Source organism: Cherax quadricarinatus, chromosome 44 (assembly GCF_038502225.1).
Source record: "Cherax quadricarinatus isolate ZL_2023a chromosome 44, ASM3850222v1, whole genome shotgun sequence".
Taxonomy (NCBI): Eukaryota; Metazoa; Arthropoda; class Malacostraca; order Decapoda; family Parastacidae; genus Cherax; species Cherax quadricarinatus.
Window position 1 is genome coordinate 20,573,814 of NC_091335.1, and position 17,175 is coordinate 20,590,988.

Here is a 17,175-nt window from a genome sequence, read left to right on the forward strand (position 1 = left end):
AAAAAAAAAAAATGTGCAGGGTTAAGCTGGTCACTGATCCAGATAGGGTGTCTGGGGGGGTCTATATGACTTGCATAGTCTGCCCTCATAGACCAACATTATTGCTACAGTGTATTGTGGTTCACTTTATTTCTTCATCCTCTAGTATCTAAACCTGTTGATCCAGCAATCATATGTAATATGTAAGGCATGTACATAGGCAAATTTGTAAAAATATTTATTGGTTACAATAAATATTTTTACAAATTTCCAGTCAGCTGATACCAAAATTCAGTGTAATCACTGAAATTTGGCATCAGCTAACTGGAGGATACAGTCCAGCCACACTTCTCTCATCCATTACATCTTGTTAGACAGCCAGATAAAGGAAAAACTTTATTTATTCTTACCTTTCAAGGCATGGATATTCTCTAAACAAATTAATATTGATTTGCACTTACCTGTCCCCATGTATTGTAGCAGAGAAATAGTTTACTTATGTTAGGCATTCGTGTATTTTGTCTTGTTAAACCACGCAAGTCAGTGCAGGAGACTAGCTACGGATGTTTACCTATTTGTATATGTACAGTGGACCCTCGAATTTCATCGTCCCTTTTCTGTATGTAAAACAAACACACACACACACACACACACACACACACACACACACACACACACACACACACACACACACACACACACACACACACACACACACACACACACACTCACATACACACTCTCTCACACACACAGTCTCACACACACACACTCACAGTCTCTCACACACACACACACACACACACACACACACACACACACACACACACACACACACACACACACACACACACACACTCACACACACACACACACTCACACACACACACACACACACACACACACTCACACACACACACACACACACACACACACACACACACACACACACACACACACACACACACTCACACACACACACACACACACACACACACACACACACACACACACACTCTCACACACACACACACACACTCGCTCACGCTCACTCACGTTCACTCACGCTCACTCACACTCACTCTCACTCTCTCACTCTCTCTCTCACCCTCTCTCTCTCACTCTCTCTCTCTCTCTCTCTCTCTCTCTCTCTCTCTCTCTCTCTCTCACTCACACTCTCTCACTCACACTCTCTCTCTCTCTCTCTCTCTCTCTCTCTCTCTCTCTCTCTCTCTCTCTCTCTCTCTCACTCTCTCTCTCTCTCTCTCTCTCACTCACTCTCTCACTCTCTCTCACTCTCTCTCTCTCTCTCTCCCTCTCTCTCTCTCTCTCTCTCTCTCTCTCTCTCTCGCACACACACACACTCACACTCGCACACACACTCACTCTCGCACACACACACTCTCGCACACTCTCACTCTAAAAAAAAAATCAGTCGTCTCCTACCGAGAAAGGGTGACCCAAAAAGAAAGAAAATACCCTAAACGAAAATACTGTCATCATCATTCAACACTTTCACCTCACTCATACATAATCACTGTTTTTGCAGAGGTACCCAGATACAACAGCTTAGAAGCATATATAATGATACAATATAAAAAGTGACCTGAAATAATGCAATAAACTATACTATTTACCATATAAAATATAATATCAGGGCCCCATTTATATATATATATATCATCCTATTACACATCCTTCCAAACTGCCAATATCCTAAACCCCTCCTTTAAAGTGCAGGCATTGTACTTCCCATTTCCAGAGCTCAATTCCGTCTATATAAAAATAACCGGTTTCCCTGAATCCCTTCACTAACTATTACCCTGCTCACACTCCAACAGCTTGTCAGATCCCAAAAACCATTAGTCTCCATTCACTCCTATCTAACATGCTCATGCACTCTTGAAAACTGTAGTTATTCTCTATAAAATGTATTTTTTTTGTTAATATTTCCCATAAGAAATAATGTAAATCCAATTAATCCATTCCAGACACCCAAAAATATTAACAAAAAACACATTTTATAGAAAAAAAACTATAGTTTTACATACAGAAAGGGGATGATGAAATAAGTGGGTTCACTGTATTTGAAACTTCATTAAATATTTAATTACACATTGTGGACTGCAGCTTCTTAATTTAATATTTTTACTTTGCTTTTTGCACCTCTTGGTTATATTTATTGAATAATATAGTTTCAATTTGTAATTTTGTATCACTGATTATATTCAGGTAAACAAATGATCTTAAACTTGTAGATATCACAACTCTGGCTCACATTCACCAAGTCGCAAGAAACATCGTAGTGCCTCAAGATCACCTCGACGCACTGGTGGCCCAGTTCTTCCAGGTGGTGACAAGAAACACAACATAAGCAATGCCAGTCGCTTGATGCAACTAGCAAACTATTCTGCTGATACTATTAAAGAAGTTCAGAATAAACTAACAAAGACGCAAGTATCTATTTTCCTTGATACAGCAACCTGTTTTCCTCTAAATACTGTACTAGCATATTAAATCACCACACATTATAATAAAAAAAATCTTACCATGCCTTTCCACAAATCTCAATTCTCTAAGAAGGCTTGTATCTGTTATTGTCTTTCCTTTATTCATCTTACACATGTCATCAAATCCATTGCTAATTTAATTAAGCAATATGGGAGAGAATCTGGAATCCTCATAAGAAATGGATGGTACACTGTGTCAATGGTAGCATATTTCATCTACAAGGAATCAGTGGCTCATAGTGGTAATTAACATTTAGATTTTAATATGCAATCAGCAGTTATTTCTTATTAAAACTGTATCTTAAAAATAGCTTTACATGTTCACAGAAATACTAATAATCATTCTGCCTCTCCAGGGAGGATTCCGATACAGACGATGCCAGAGCAGTACGCAGAGGACAGAAGAGAAGATCGAGGTCTGTTACAGAGTCTGCTTCCCCAAGGACAAGGAGAAGATTAGATTCGGGTTCTGCTGACGGTTCCATAGAGTATGAAGAGGAAGAAGGGTCATCTAGCAGAGATTCCTCCCCAGTAGAAAAGAAGAAGAAAAAGAAGAAGAAGAAGCACAAGAAAAAGGAAAGCAGCACTGACTCTGAAGTAAGACAAAAATAATTTTTGCCCAAGTATTATTAGGTTCATAGGGGAAATACTAAACTCATAGAGATCATACAACTCCAGGGGAAAAGGGAAGCAGTTATATTTGGTCCAGGGGAAAAGGGAAGCAGTTAAATTTGGTCCAGGGAAAAAGGTAGTTTCAATTCTTTGCATCAAGAGCCTTTCACCAACTTCCCCGTTTGGATTCTCCTCCTCTCCATGGTAATGGGCAATTAAGTAGCGACCTGCCATCTGTCGTTTTGTTTGAGAAATGTCATGTATTGTACATATAGTTTGCAGTAAAGTGATTTGATTGATCACCTGTGTTCACCATTTAGCCAATCTCTCACATTTTATTTATTTCTTAGGAATGCTAAAGCTGTGGGGGTCATACAGAGCCTTGGTGTGTGTGTGTGTGTGTCTACTCACCTAGTTGTAGTTAAAGGGGTTCAGTCACAGCTCCTGTCTGTGTCTGTCTCTGTCTCTCTGTCTGTCTCTCTCTCTCTGTCTCTTTCTCTCTGTCTCTCTCTCTCTCTGTCTCTGTCTCTCTCTGTCTCTCTCTCTCTCTCTCTCTCTCTCTCTCTCTCTCTCTCTCTCTCTCTCTCTCTCTCTCTCTCTCTCTCTCTCTCTCTCTCTCTCTCTCTCTCCTCTCTCTCTCTCTCTCTCTCCTCTCTCTCTCTCTCTCTCTCTCTATCTCTCTCTCTTTCTCTCTCTCTCTCTCTCTCTCTCTCTCTCTCTCTCTCTCTCTCTCTCTCTCTCTCTCTCTCTCTCTCTCTCTCCTCTCCTCTCTCTCTCTCTCCTCTCTCTCTCTCCTCTCTCTCCTCTCTCTCTCTCCTCTCTCTCTACTCTACTCTCTCTCTTCTCTCTCTCTCTCTCTCTCTCTCTCTCTCTCTCTCTCTCTCTCTCTCTCTCTATCTCTCTCTCTCTCTCTCTCTCACTCTCTCTCTCTCTCTCCTCTCTCTCTCTCTCTCTCTCCCCTCTCTCTCTCTCTCCTCTCTCTCTCTCTCCTCTCTCTCCTGTCTCTCTCTCTCTCTCTTTTTTTTACACAGGGTTTGACAAGGTTAAGGATCCCTAGCTTTATTGACAGCTCTGTCTGTCTCTGTCTCTCTCTGTCTGTCTCTCTCTCTCTCTCTCTGTCTCTCTCTCTCTCTCTCTGTCTCTCTCTCTCTCTCTCTGTCTCTGTCTCTCTGTCTACACAGGGTTTGACAGGTTAGGATCCCTAGCTTTATTGACAGCTATTTACAGGTTAAGGATTCCTAACTTTATTGGCAAGCTAAGAGCTGTTACCTACATCAGCTCATTTGAAAGCATTTTTATTGTTATGAGACATACAAGTAGGGAACAGGATGAAGTTGGAGCCATCTGTGGGCCAGCATTTTCATTTGATCAACTGACTTTATCTCGTTGACATCATTATGCTGTACGAATGTGTTCCATACTCGAGTCATCCTGGGTATGTATGATCTCAGATGGAGTGATGTTCTGGAGAAGGGTACAGCCAGAGTGAAGTTGCTGCTTTTTGCCCGTCTTGTGGCATAAAAGCTTGTTTCACTCTGTCCTCGAAGTGGATCCAAGTGTGGTATTTTGACAATATTGGCCTTGTACATAACAGTAAGGCCACCCACATCCCTCCTATGTTGACGGCTCTGCTGAAATGACGGATCTATCCAGGATGGGTCCAGGCGAGAGATGAGACGTCTTGCTCTGTTCTCTACTCTGTCAAGCAGTTGCAGATGAGAGGGGGGGCAGGCAAACCAAGAAAGTGGAGCATACTCAAGGTGCGAGCGTACTTGTGCCTCGTACAGGATCTTGCAACCCCTATTGTCAAGCAGAGGGGAGATACGGCGAAGTGCTGTAAGCTTCCTGGCTGCCGTGTTTGCAAGATTTACAACATGGTTCTTCATGGTTAGTTTGGAGTCAAATTTCACCCCAAGGATATCAACTTCTTCTCCAGGTGCCAACATCCTCCCATTCATCCTTACTACTGCACCAGCATTACCATCATGGTGCCTAGAGACGATCATCATTTGCATTTTCTCAGGTGCAAATGTTACTTGCCATCTACAGTGGACCCCCGGTTAACGATATTTTTTCACTCCAGAAGTAAGTTCAGGTGCCAGTACTGACCGAATTTGTTCCCATAAGAAATATTGTGAAGTAAATTAGTCCATTTCAGACCCCCAAACATACACATACAAACGCACTTACATAAATACACTTACATAATTGGTCACATTCGGAGGTAATCGTTATGCGGGGGTCCACTGTATTTCCCCAAGCTGATATAGCTCTCAGCTGGTGATTGATGTAGCTTAGAGCAGCTGGCGTTTCTTCTCTTGGATAAGTGAATGTCAGTGTACAGTCGTCTGCATATGCATGTGATTCTGGGATGAGATGATGAAGGTCGTTGAAGTAGACATTCCATAACAATGGACCCAGCACGCTTCCTTGTGGAACACTTGCCCCAATAGGATGTCTTGCTGATTCCGTTCCATTGAGAACTACACTTAGAGATCTACCATGAAGGTAATCACTGAGGAGACATAGCGTAGAGCCTGCAATTCCCAGTGCTTGAAGTTTTGCTAAGAGGCCCTGGTGCCACACCCGGTCGAAAGCGCCAGCAATGTCCAGTGCTACCACACAGCTGACTTTGGATTCATCCAGTGACTGGTGCCACTTAGTGGAGAGGTTTAACAACAGATCAGCAGCAGAGTAACCTTTCCTGAAGCCGTATTGACGATCACAAAGTAGTGAGTGGTAGTCAAAAAACTCTGTCATTTGTTTTGAGATTATTGTCTCAAGGATCTTACCAGTGATTGACAGGAGTGACACTGGTCTGTAGTTGCTGATTTCTGCTCTGCTCTTCTTTTTGTGAACAGGGACTACATTTGCCTCTTTTCATAGAGATGGCCATTTACACTGTACTAGGCAGTGCTGAAAGATGCGAGTTAGAGGTGCTGCTAGCTGGTCTGCACATCTTCTCAACAATCTTGGGCTCAACTTGTCTGGGCCCACAGCCTTTTCTTGGTCAAGCGATTTAAGTAGGAAATGCACCTCCTCCTGCCTTATTGTCACCACTGACAGTTTTGACACAGTTCTTGCAGCTAGCCAAGGAGGGTCCCTTGCTGGATCAGGAACTTGCATTTTGGTAGCAAAGTGTTCAGCAAAGAGGTCTGCCTTCTCTTGACTACTAGTAGAGGTGGTCCCATCCTGTCGATTTAGAGGTGGAATAAGTTCATCAGGCAGATAACCTTGTCTGTCCTTGACCAGGGACCACCAGGTTTTGGAGTCTACCATACCTGATGCTAACTTTCTTTTAGTGTCCGCCTCCCATTTAGCAATGGCCCACTTTTGAACATCACCCATATGCCTACAGGCTTGCATGTGCAAGTTCCTGTTATAGGTGGTAGGATGTCTCTTATAACTTCGCCATGCTTTGTACTTAGCAGTAGCAGCCTCTCTACAACGAAAGCCAAACCAAGGCTGATCTGTAGGCTTCGTCACATATTGCCGGTGAGGAATGTGTTCTTGTTGTAGATTAAGGATGTGTCCAGTGAAGGCTTTCACTTGGTTGTCAACATCCCCTTGGAGAAGAGCATTCCAGTTGGTGGTGGCGAGCTCAGAGCAAAGGGCTGGCCAATTACCTCTTTCCCATAGCCAGGTTGTGCGTGTGGACTCCTCACCTCGTTCTGTTGGGATCTTAAGTGTCGTAAAAACAGCCTTGTGGTCAGACGATCCAACGTAGCCAAGGGGTTGACAAGTGACTATGCCTTCTGCCAGATCACTCACTACTGGGTCAAGGGAGGAGCCAGAGATATGAGTAGGGAAATCAACAAAGTTTCTCATGTCAAACACTGCAAGAAGGTCATCAAAGTCCCTCTGTATAAGGTGCTGGTTGAGGTCACCAACAATTATTATAATATGTTGACAGTTGTGTTGTAGCAGAAGGGAGTCAATATTTTCCATTAGGAAGTTGATAGGGTCTGCATGTTGCCACTGAGGTCTGTACATTGCACATGCTAGTACAGAGGTACTATTGTTTATACAGAGCTTGAAGAACATCATTTCAAGATGTGTAGGGGTGGCAACATCAATGTGCTGGGCATGAACACTTTTAGAGAAGCACACAGCAACACCTCCTCCTTGCCCTTGCCTGTCTCTTCTCATCCATGAGGTGTAGCCAGCAATTCTTGCAAAATTTTCTGGAGTCCTGTCATCCAAAAATGTTTCAACAACAGCTATCATGTCGGGACGTCGAGTGTTCACAAAAACTCTCTCTGTCTCTCTCTCTCTCTGTCTCTGTCTCTGTCTCTCTCTCTCTCTCTCTCTCTCTCTCTCTCTCTCTCTCTCTCTCTCTCTGTCTCTCTCTCTCTCTCTGTCTCTCTTTCTGTGATCAATTCTTGGATGGATCCTTGCCACTCAAGATTCACTCCCTCTTAGCCTCATGGGTCCTATTGTACCTGTTCTTAATCTGAGATTGAAGAAATACTTTGTAATATTCCTGTGTCTTATCTGTGACTTCAACTTCTAAAAGTGTCCTGGGTTTGCATTTCTCACTTCTCAAATAGCCTATCCCTGTTAATTGTGTGAAATGTATAGTGTGAATATATAGTGACAGGAGACATACATTACATCATCATATTGTAGTGTCCGTGCCTCCAACCATTCACAAGCACATCCAGTCACTCAATACAGTAAATATACGAAATCTTGTATATAATTCTACCAAAGTTAATACAATAATGAGATTGTATCCACACTGGCTAGATGAATGAACTTCAAGATTCTGACTTAGTAAGTAACCAGTGTTTATAGTGGTGATAATTTTTCAAAGTATTTATAAATTGCATTGATGTGTGTGTGTATGTATATATAGACTGTGCATGTATATGTATGTGTACAAAAAGAAGAAGGGGGAGGGGGAGAGAGAGACAGGGAACATTACACAAATAACCCGCACACAGAAGAGAGAGGAGCTTATGACTACGTTTTGGTCCGACTTGGACCATTTACACAGTGACTTTGTAAATGGTCCAAGTCAGACTGAAACATTGTCGTAAGCTCCTCTCCTCTGTGTGGGGGTTATTTCTGTATTGTTCCAGTTACAGTATTGTTTTTTTTTCTTTTTTTTTTTTTTTTTTTTTTTTAGTATAGAGGGAACTTGTTTATGCATGGCAAAAATAATTATACAGTGGAGTCGCCGAAGGACTCTTGATTAAGGGAATGTGACCTGCTCTCTTCCTTCCATCAGATCTAATTTCCTCCCATTACCCAGGCACTGTATGACCCTAACAGGTTTAGTGCTCCTCTCCTAAATGTATTATTATTATTTTTATACATTATACTTGCAATAAACACCTCTGGTGGGACTTCAGAGGTAAACACACCATCATTGACACATCGATGCTCACCCTGTGACTTCACATGTAAACACTCCTATAGCAATAAAGTTGAGGTGCTAGTAATGGTAAATTTGTCAGTTGCAGAAAATAAAAAAGCTTTCATCAGCTTTTCCAGCATTTTTGCATATTGATGTGTCTTAAATTATTGAATGGGGGGTTTGGAGTGCATAGTAAAACTTACTTAGGAAATAAAAAAAATTGTGTTTCAGCTGTCAGAAGTTGAAGAAAAGAAAAAGAAGAAAAAGGATAAGAAGAAAAAGCACAAGAAGCAAAAGAAACACAAGAAGCACAAGAAACACAGACATGAGGTAAGCTTATGTGATATGAAGCATTTAACCTCCAAATAGTTGAGTATTTCTTCATATATTTCAGTGGCTGAATTATCAAGAAAATAGCAAATTGTTAAAACTGGAAATGTAATCACATCCTGTGTAGGTGTTATGTTTAATAAAGATTACAATGAATATTGAAATTGCAGATATGAATTGAGTTGACTATGGAGGAAAAGGAGCAAATTTAATGTCCAAAAGCTATAAATGCTTCTTACCTTACTGTTAATCAAGAGAGGGGCATCACTAGCTATGTGTTAATTACTTTATTTACTATATTAATATTTCAATAAAATGGAAGTTTACAATTGCTTACTTAGTTATCGTTTATTATATTGTGTGGTGTATTCGCTCTTTATTCACCTTAATAATGCTTAGTTATGATCCTTTTTAATTAAAGGAAAATTTTTCATAGTTTTACTCCTTTCATATGTAAGTAGAAATATTCTCACTGTTCAGGAGACAGAGAGTGAGTCAGGAGAGAGCATGGGAGCAGAAGAGCTTGAACGGAAGTTACGAGAGAAAGCCCTTCTGTCCATGAAACGTCAGGAGCGATCATCTGCAGCTTCAGAATCGGAGTAGGGACAGGTGCCATTGTGTACACCGAAGATAGAAGCATGGGTAAATTAAAAAAAAAAAAAAATTAAGGCACTAATGTTAGTGAATGCAACGGTTGCTGTGTTGGTATCAGTGGGACTTCTTAAACTGACTGGGTGGTTAGTGCCACATAAAGAATACCTCTCCATGCCACATACCTCTGGACAATGTGTGTGATGTATATACAGTATTTAATTTTATTAAAATTTTTTTTTAATTCTTACCTAAGTGGGGAAAATTCATCCTTTACATTAGGTTATGCAAATCATGCTATTAGGATAAAAACTATAATAGTACAATAATTATGGAAAGTGTTAAACTTAGAAGAGCCATTTATTGAAGTGTATAGAACCAAGTAGACTGCTTTCCATCTTCACTTGTTAACCCATAATTATTGTAATTAAAAGAAAAGTACTTTAAAAGTTGAGGGAAATAGTGGTTCACAATTTGATATAATGACTGAATAGAGATTTTTTGACTGGTTAGTTTTTGAGAATCATTGGTACCATTATACATGGAAGTCTGAGAACTGAGACAATGTGTGCATTTTTTTCTTTGCCTAGTGACAAGGTACAGTATTATTATATGCTAACATGAAATGTTTGTCATTAAATTATATTATGAGGAAAATTATTTTTGTCTATCGGGGTAGTCTAAACCAGTTTTATAGCATATTTCTCTTAAGAGTTGACTCTTAATCACGTAGGTTATTTTTTTATATCCACTGTATATATTATTCAAACAAAGTAGCAAACACTGGTCAAAGGTAAAAGCGAACCCATATGGAGAAAATAAAGCAGAAAGTATGAGCAGCACTATAATTTTGTGTACAATGAATCCCTCAGTCTGCTGAAGAGATGAAATATTACCTTCCATTTCCTTTTCTCCATTCGAGTTTGCTTGTAAAAAAATGTTATATATATATACTGTATATAAATTTTGGAAGTTCACAACAGTACACTACATGGTTGTTCATTCAGCAGTTTTTCTTATAAATAGTTGCAAAATGTATGTCAATTTTTGTATCTTTACTATGCACAGTATTTGCAGTTTTTTTTTTTTTTTTTTTTTTACTGTAAATGTTTATAAGAAATGCTAAGCCACAGTTTACCGATTGTGATTATGTAAATGAGTAAAATGCTGTTAATAAAGATTTTGAATAAAAGTATAAATAGTTTTAAAATCCACTCTCTCATTAATGTAACTAGGAAAAATGCAGAGGAAAACTTAACAAGTGATAAATGAAAACATTGTGTTGAAGTCTTATACATACACTATGAAGATTACCCAAGTTTCTATTGAACCTCCATGCTCCCCTTCCCCACCTCTGAAGAGGAAACTGAAGACGTCTGTTTATTCTGGACCATTATCAAGTTACAACAAAATTGGAAGAAAACCAAAAATGCTTGGTGATAAAAGTATAAAACAGGTCAGGAAGCTAGTTATAAAACATATATTGGCATATTTTCCCAGGTATTGGCCCCACCTTTGATACAAGACTTCCTCTTTGACTTGTCAGCAACAACTTGATTTCACCAATTTTGATACTACTACCCTTTCGTACTCCTCCCCACCCTTCCTAACTACCTCTCAAACACTTCACCCCCACTGGTCTCTGATCAGGCATATTATACCTTTAGCACACCCTATCCTGCAGTGCTGTATGACCCTAGTGGGTTTAGCAGTTATGATTGTAATAATAATACCCTAGGTGCCATATGACCAGTACAGTTCAGGGATCTTTCTTTGCCCCATGAATGTGGGTAGATAATCAGCTGTGCAAAATACATTTTTCAGTATTTATTTGAATTTTTTACTGCTGCAATCCCAAAAATTAGAAGTCCTGTTGGTTTCACTTTGTTTTTTAGGAAGAGTTCTTCTAAAATGCAGTCTGGACACAAAAAGCTGCCCATTTAACCATCCTATACAGTGCAGAATTCAGTAATTTGGCCAATTTGACAAATTCCATTTTAAAAACCAATTCAAACACTTGGCATTCTAGCTGCTAAAGCAACCCTTCCTCTGTTCATTAATTACATCCCTGGGCATCTCCTATATAACATTTGCCTTTCATTTTGAATCCATCATACAAAAAAATACAAAAATACCCTATTTCTCAGCAAATAAAATATAACTCAAGAAATAGTCATGTTTATCCCACCCCAATAATTGAAGCAAACCTAGTAAAAACTTGAAACAGACTAGGGGAGGGTAGTGAGGCCCCAACCCATCCTTGGGAAAATTGCTAACAGCTGAATATTTCTTCTACTTTGAGGGCTATTTCAAGCCACTACTGGTCTGAAACTTAAAAATATCATTGCCATTTCAACAATACGTCTTCTACTCTATCAGCTGATACAAAGAAGCAGCCAATAAAATCGTGAAAACCACCCTAGAACATGCCTTAAAATCACTATTTTAAACCTAGCATGTACTGTGTGGGGTGGCAGGATTTTATACTTCACACCCACTGTACTTCCCATTCTAATGTCTAGGCTAAAATATATCACTTGCAGCCTGTTTCAGGGCACCACGATTAAGATGTCAGTCTTTGTAAATGGTACTGGCTTCAATAAACTTGCATCTATGTGAGAAACAGTGAAAGAGTTAACACCTACCATCTCCCACCAAGGTTGGGTGACCTGAAAATGGAAGAAACTCCATCATCACTTATTCAATCACTTGCCAGAAGTGTGCTAATTAGAATTAAGATGGCCCTCTGAACTGTAATATCACCACCCTTCTTTCAGAGTGCAGGTACTGTACTTCCATGTCCAACTAACCAGTGTTCCTGAATCTATTCAATAATGTTGTCCTGCTTGCACATCAACAGCATGTAAAGCCATAAAAGCTACTTGCCTCCACTTGCTCTTATTTAAAGCACTCGCACAAGCCTTTTGGATGCCTGGACATTGTACACCTATCTCTCCTCGAATCAATTTCAGAGTAAGATTCCTAAGGGTTTAGTACATCCTCGTAAACATAATAAAAGATACTCTGTCACTCCATTTTTTTGGGGGAGCTGACGGATAAGCCCTTCTTTATTTATCTCAGCCTTAATTTTGCCCAAGATAGAAAGACCAAATGTATTCCTCAGCCTCTGCCATTACTCCAAACAAAATGCCATTGCTTTATCAAGGATTACACTTGTGCATAAGAGCTTTTCAATCTTGTACATTCAATTGTACAGTGGACCCCCAGTTAACGATATTTTTTCACTCTAGAAGTATGTTCAGGTGCCAGTACTGACCGAATTTGTTCCCATAAGGAATATTGTGAAGTAGATTAGTCCATTTCAGACCCCCAAACATACACGTACAAAAGCACTTACATAAATACACTTACATAATTGGTCGCATTCGGAGGTGATCGTTATGCGGGGGTCCACTGTACTTACAATTAGCTTCCCCTCAAGGAAGGTTCCTTGATGCTGGTGAGGGGCCCCTTGATCTAGGGAATTGGATCTGTGCTCCAGTTCTCTGAATTAAGCCTGAATACCTTCCACATTCCCCCACAGGTGCTGTATAATCCTATGGGTTCAGTGCTTCCCACTTTATTATAATAATAATTACAATTAGCGTGTTGACATCACAATTCAGATTACTCTCTGACTGCAATGTCCCACCCTTCCTTCAGAGTACAGGCACTGCCCATACCTTGGAGAATGGGAGGCAATTAAATCTGATCTAAGGAAAGGGAAGGCAGCTCCAGTTCTTTGGATCAAGAACCCTTCACAGGTTTCAAGGACCAAATTATAATTTGTATAGATGTAATAGAATATACACACTGCAAGGAGTAGGAGGCTTATATGCAAAAAAATCACTTAAGGGCAATGAAATGTTCAACTGACCAAGGAACTTGAGAGTGCTGATGGTGGCAGCTGAAGTAAGTGGACCTTGACTGATCAAGTGACTGTGGGAGTGCTGATGGTGGCAGCTGAAGTAAGTGGACCTTGATTGATCAAGTGACTGTGGGAGTGCTGATGGTGGCAGCTGAAGTAAGTGGACCTTGATTGATCAAGTGACTGTGGGAGTGCTGATGGTGGCAGCTGAAGTAAGTGGACCTTGATTGATCAAGTGACTGTGGGAGTGCTGATGGTGGCAGCTGAAGTAAGTGGACCTTGATTGATCAAGTGACTGTGGGAGTGCTGATGGTGGCAGCTGAAGTGGACCTTGATTGATCAAGTGACTGTGGGAGTGCTGATGGTGGCAGCTGAAGTAAGTGGACCTTGATTGATCAAGTGACTGTGGGAGTGCTGATGGTGGCAGCTGAAGTAAGTGGACCTTGATTGATCAAGTGACTGTGGGAGTGCTGATGGTGGCAGCTGAAGTAAGTGGACCTTGATTGATCAAGTGACTGTGGGAGTGCTGATGGTGGCAGCTGAAGTGGACCTTGATTGATCAAGTGACTGTGGGAGTGCTGATGGTGGCAGCTGAAGTAAGTGGACCTTGATTGATCAAGTGACTGTGGGAGTGCTCATGGTGGCAGCTGAAGTAAGTGGACCTTGATTGATCAAGTGACTGTGGGAGTGCTGATGGTGGCAGCTGAAGTAAGTGGACCTTGATTGATCAAGTGACTGTGGGAGTGCTGATGGTGGCAGCTGAGGTTAGCTGGTCTTTAGCAAGCTTGTCAATTTTTGTGTCATTCAGTGTGAAATATGACTTTTCAGAAGAGAAGGAGCTACAGTGGTGTATATAAATATGTCAAGATTAGACTGGAAGTAGAAAAAGTGACAGTCAACAAGCTGTTACAACAGAAAATTGAAGTTGAAAACCAACCAGTCTTTTGGGCTCTATTTTTTGAACTTGTGGATGTAAACAAAGAAGTTTTTTCAAATAAACTCAAGCCTAACAAGTGGTATATGTGAGAACATAACAATTTAGTAATCTTTATAAACCTGAAGATCAATAATAAAGTTGAATAGATGAACAGTGATGGAAAAGAATATATATATAAAAGAATAATTTTTTGGCAAGCAAATCTGGCAACTCTAATTTCAAATTATTTAGTTATTAACCACTAAGTCAATACAGGTAAGTGACATGTATTATAAAAACTAGTAATTTTAAATAAAACTAACACACTTTCTCCCAAATCTATGTTGTGAAGAGTAGTCTCATGAGGGAATCTCACTCGGTAATATTTTTTTGTCATCACTCAAATTCAAATTTTAGTCTTCATTTTTTATGTGGTACAAAAGTAATGTAGTTTACATGTAATAAAACATTGTTAGACACAAAAGAAAGCTACTGATATGTGAAGCATTTTGGGCAGACTAATTCCTGACTTTAACCAGGACATTTTGAAGGTTTAAAAAAAAAAAAAAAGTATGCAGGAAGGCCCAGCTTTACAGTGCTTCATTTTACAGTGTTTCGCTAATACAGCGGTTTTCAGTTATACCCATTCTTCATTTATTCAGACTTCCTACAATAAATATATTCACCACTCACTATAAGCATAGGATGAAAATATTTTAAGGTAAGTAATGTGTGTACTGTACATGCATTTTTCAGGCCTAGCTCTATTGCTCACTTAATATATGACAGCATAAACATATTATCAGGCTTTTATATGCTTTTTATATGTTTTGTTTTACATACACTGATTTTTTTCACTTTATAGCGGTGGCCCAGAACCTAACTTGCTGTACAGTGGGGCCTGCCTGTACTTGAAATAAAAAGTAGGTGTATTTTCTTTAATGCAGACAAATAAGGGTTAAAATGTACCAATTTCTCAATTTATGAGTATATGATGAAAAAGAACAAAAAGTGCAAATTTTCTGCTTTTTGACTGAAAAACAAAAAGAAAATATTTAATAAAAGATAATGGAATGATGAAAATAATACATATAAACCTACAGTTGTTGATCTAGTGATAAAGCTAAAAAAGACCATGTGCAACTACCTAATTAGAGACAAATTTACGAATATTTGTGACATGGACGTGCATTGTACCAAGACTGACAGCAGAGTCAGCTATCGGCTTAGGCAAATATTACAAGTGCAGACATGTGCAGGTGTAGTAAATTTATTGAGATTGCAACAACAACAGTATACAGTTGTTGCAATCTTTCTGTCCCCGATAAAATGACAAATTGATCAGACCTTTGGGAGAGAGTTTTCAAACCGGGACACTCCTGGTCAAAACGGGATGTATGGTAAGCCTAATCTAATACGTACATGTATGTTCTGAAGAGTAGTCTCATGCTGGAATTTCCCATTAGTAATTTTTTGGGGTCATCACTCAAATTCAAATTTACATTTTTATTTCTTTTTATGTGGTACAAAAATAATGTCGTTTACATGTAATAAAACACTGTTAGACACAAAAGAAAGCCAATGGTATGAAATGCCTGTTGGGGAAACTAATCCTAAAGCTTAAGGACTACTTAAGAATCAGACATAAACTTTTAATAATTTCTTATGCAGTTAACTACAATTATAAACATAATAAGAAAGGTAGCTAATGAACAACTGGTACAATATTAAAAGCATGACTTATTATTTTGAACTAATTCAGTGATCTTCAGTTCAGTAGGATTTCTCGAGCAGTTACCCAGAGTATGTTCGGAGGGCGTTCCTAGAGTCAAAACGCCCCCATGACTTGGTCCATGAACAAGCTTCGCGGTGGATCAGGGCCTGATCAACCAGGCTGTTTCTGCTGGCTGCACCCAAACCAACATACAAACCACAGCACAGCTGGTCAGGTAATGACTTTAAGTTCCTGTCCAGCTCCCTCTTGAAGACATGCACAATAAGAAAGGTGGCAAAATTCCTTCTGCTACAAAGTTAGGTCAGGAAAACCCTGTGTACTCTGTTGCCCTAGCACCACCCATGACACCCCACACCTCACTATCAGAAGCACATCATGACTCAAGCTTCAGTTGCAACATACATTAATGCAAAATAACTGATTTCATTTGGAATAAATCTGAAATAAGTTAAAACATACTGAGGGATGCTATTTGTCAAACAAAAATGTTATCCAAGTACAGTGGACCCCCGACATTTGATGGCATCGACATTCGATAAATCCGACATTCGATGCATTTTAACACAAAAATTTCGCCTCGACATTCGATAAGATTCCTACGAGACATGTCCACATGTGGTCTGAACTGCACCGTGTGTGCCAGTGTTTACAAGCCAGCCAGTGTGCGCGCATCTAAGGATACATTTGGTACATTACATATTATCCATATTATCACTGTTTTTGGTTCTTGTTTCTGCAAAATAAGTAACCATGGGCCCCAAGAAAGCTTCTAGTGCCAACCCTTCGAGAAAAAAGGTGCTAATGACTATTGAAATGAAGAAAGAGATAATTGCAAAGTACGAAAGTGGAGTGCGTGTGATTTGGTAAAGAAATTGCCTGCAACTAGTGGTGATGTGAGTGAATTTAAGGCCAGCAAAGGTTGGTTTGAAAGGTTTAAGAATCGTAGTGGCATACACAGTGTGGTAAGGCATGGTGAGGCTGCCAGTTCAAGTCCTAATGGAAGGGGATTCCCCTTCTAAACACTAACACCATCCACACTCTCCCCTCCTCCCATCCCATCAATCATCACCAGATCTTCATTAAAGGTAAGTGTCAATTATTCTATTGTTATTAATCTATTGTTATTGTTGTTATTGTAATTATTCTATTGCATTAATAGAATAATCACAATTATTGCATTATTCTATTTCATATGGTAAAATTTTTTTTTTTTTTCATACTTTTGGGTGTCTTGCACGGATTAATTTGATTTCCATTATTTCTCATGGGGAA

At 39.6% G+C, this 17,175-nt stretch overlaps 2 protein-coding genes across 6 annotated transcripts in view; both read left to right on the forward strand.

The window, feature by feature from the left end:
- Positions 1 to 10,583, forward strand: part of Srrm1 (Serine-arginine repetitive matrix 1) — an 83,558-nt gene extending 72,975 nt beyond the window's left edge. For 3 of the 5 annotated variants that reach the window (XM_070094184.1, XM_070094186.1, XM_070094189.1), the window contains 4 exons: positions 2,238 to 2,436; positions 2,850 to 3,086; positions 8,695 to 8,793; positions 9,274 to 10,583. In XM_070094184.1, coding sequence (XP_069950285.1) covers positions 2,238 to 2,436; positions 2,850 to 3,086; positions 8,695 to 8,793; positions 9,274 to 9,396 — 658 coding nt within the window. In that variant the 3' untranslated portion in view covers positions 9,397 to 10,583. The other 2 variants (XM_070094187.1, XM_070094188.1) reach the window with 2 other exon arrangements.
- A 2,338-nt stretch (positions 10,584 to 12,921) lies between these two features.
- Positions 12,922 to 17,175, forward strand: part of LOC138853943 (protein Star-like) — a 28,451-nt gene continuing 24,197 nt past the window's right edge. Inside the window, exon 1 of the mRNA XM_070093864.1 lies at positions 12,922 to 14,444. The gene's annotated coding sequence lies outside the window, so the exon portion shown is untranslated. The remainder of the gene's footprint in view (positions 14,445 to 17,175) is intronic.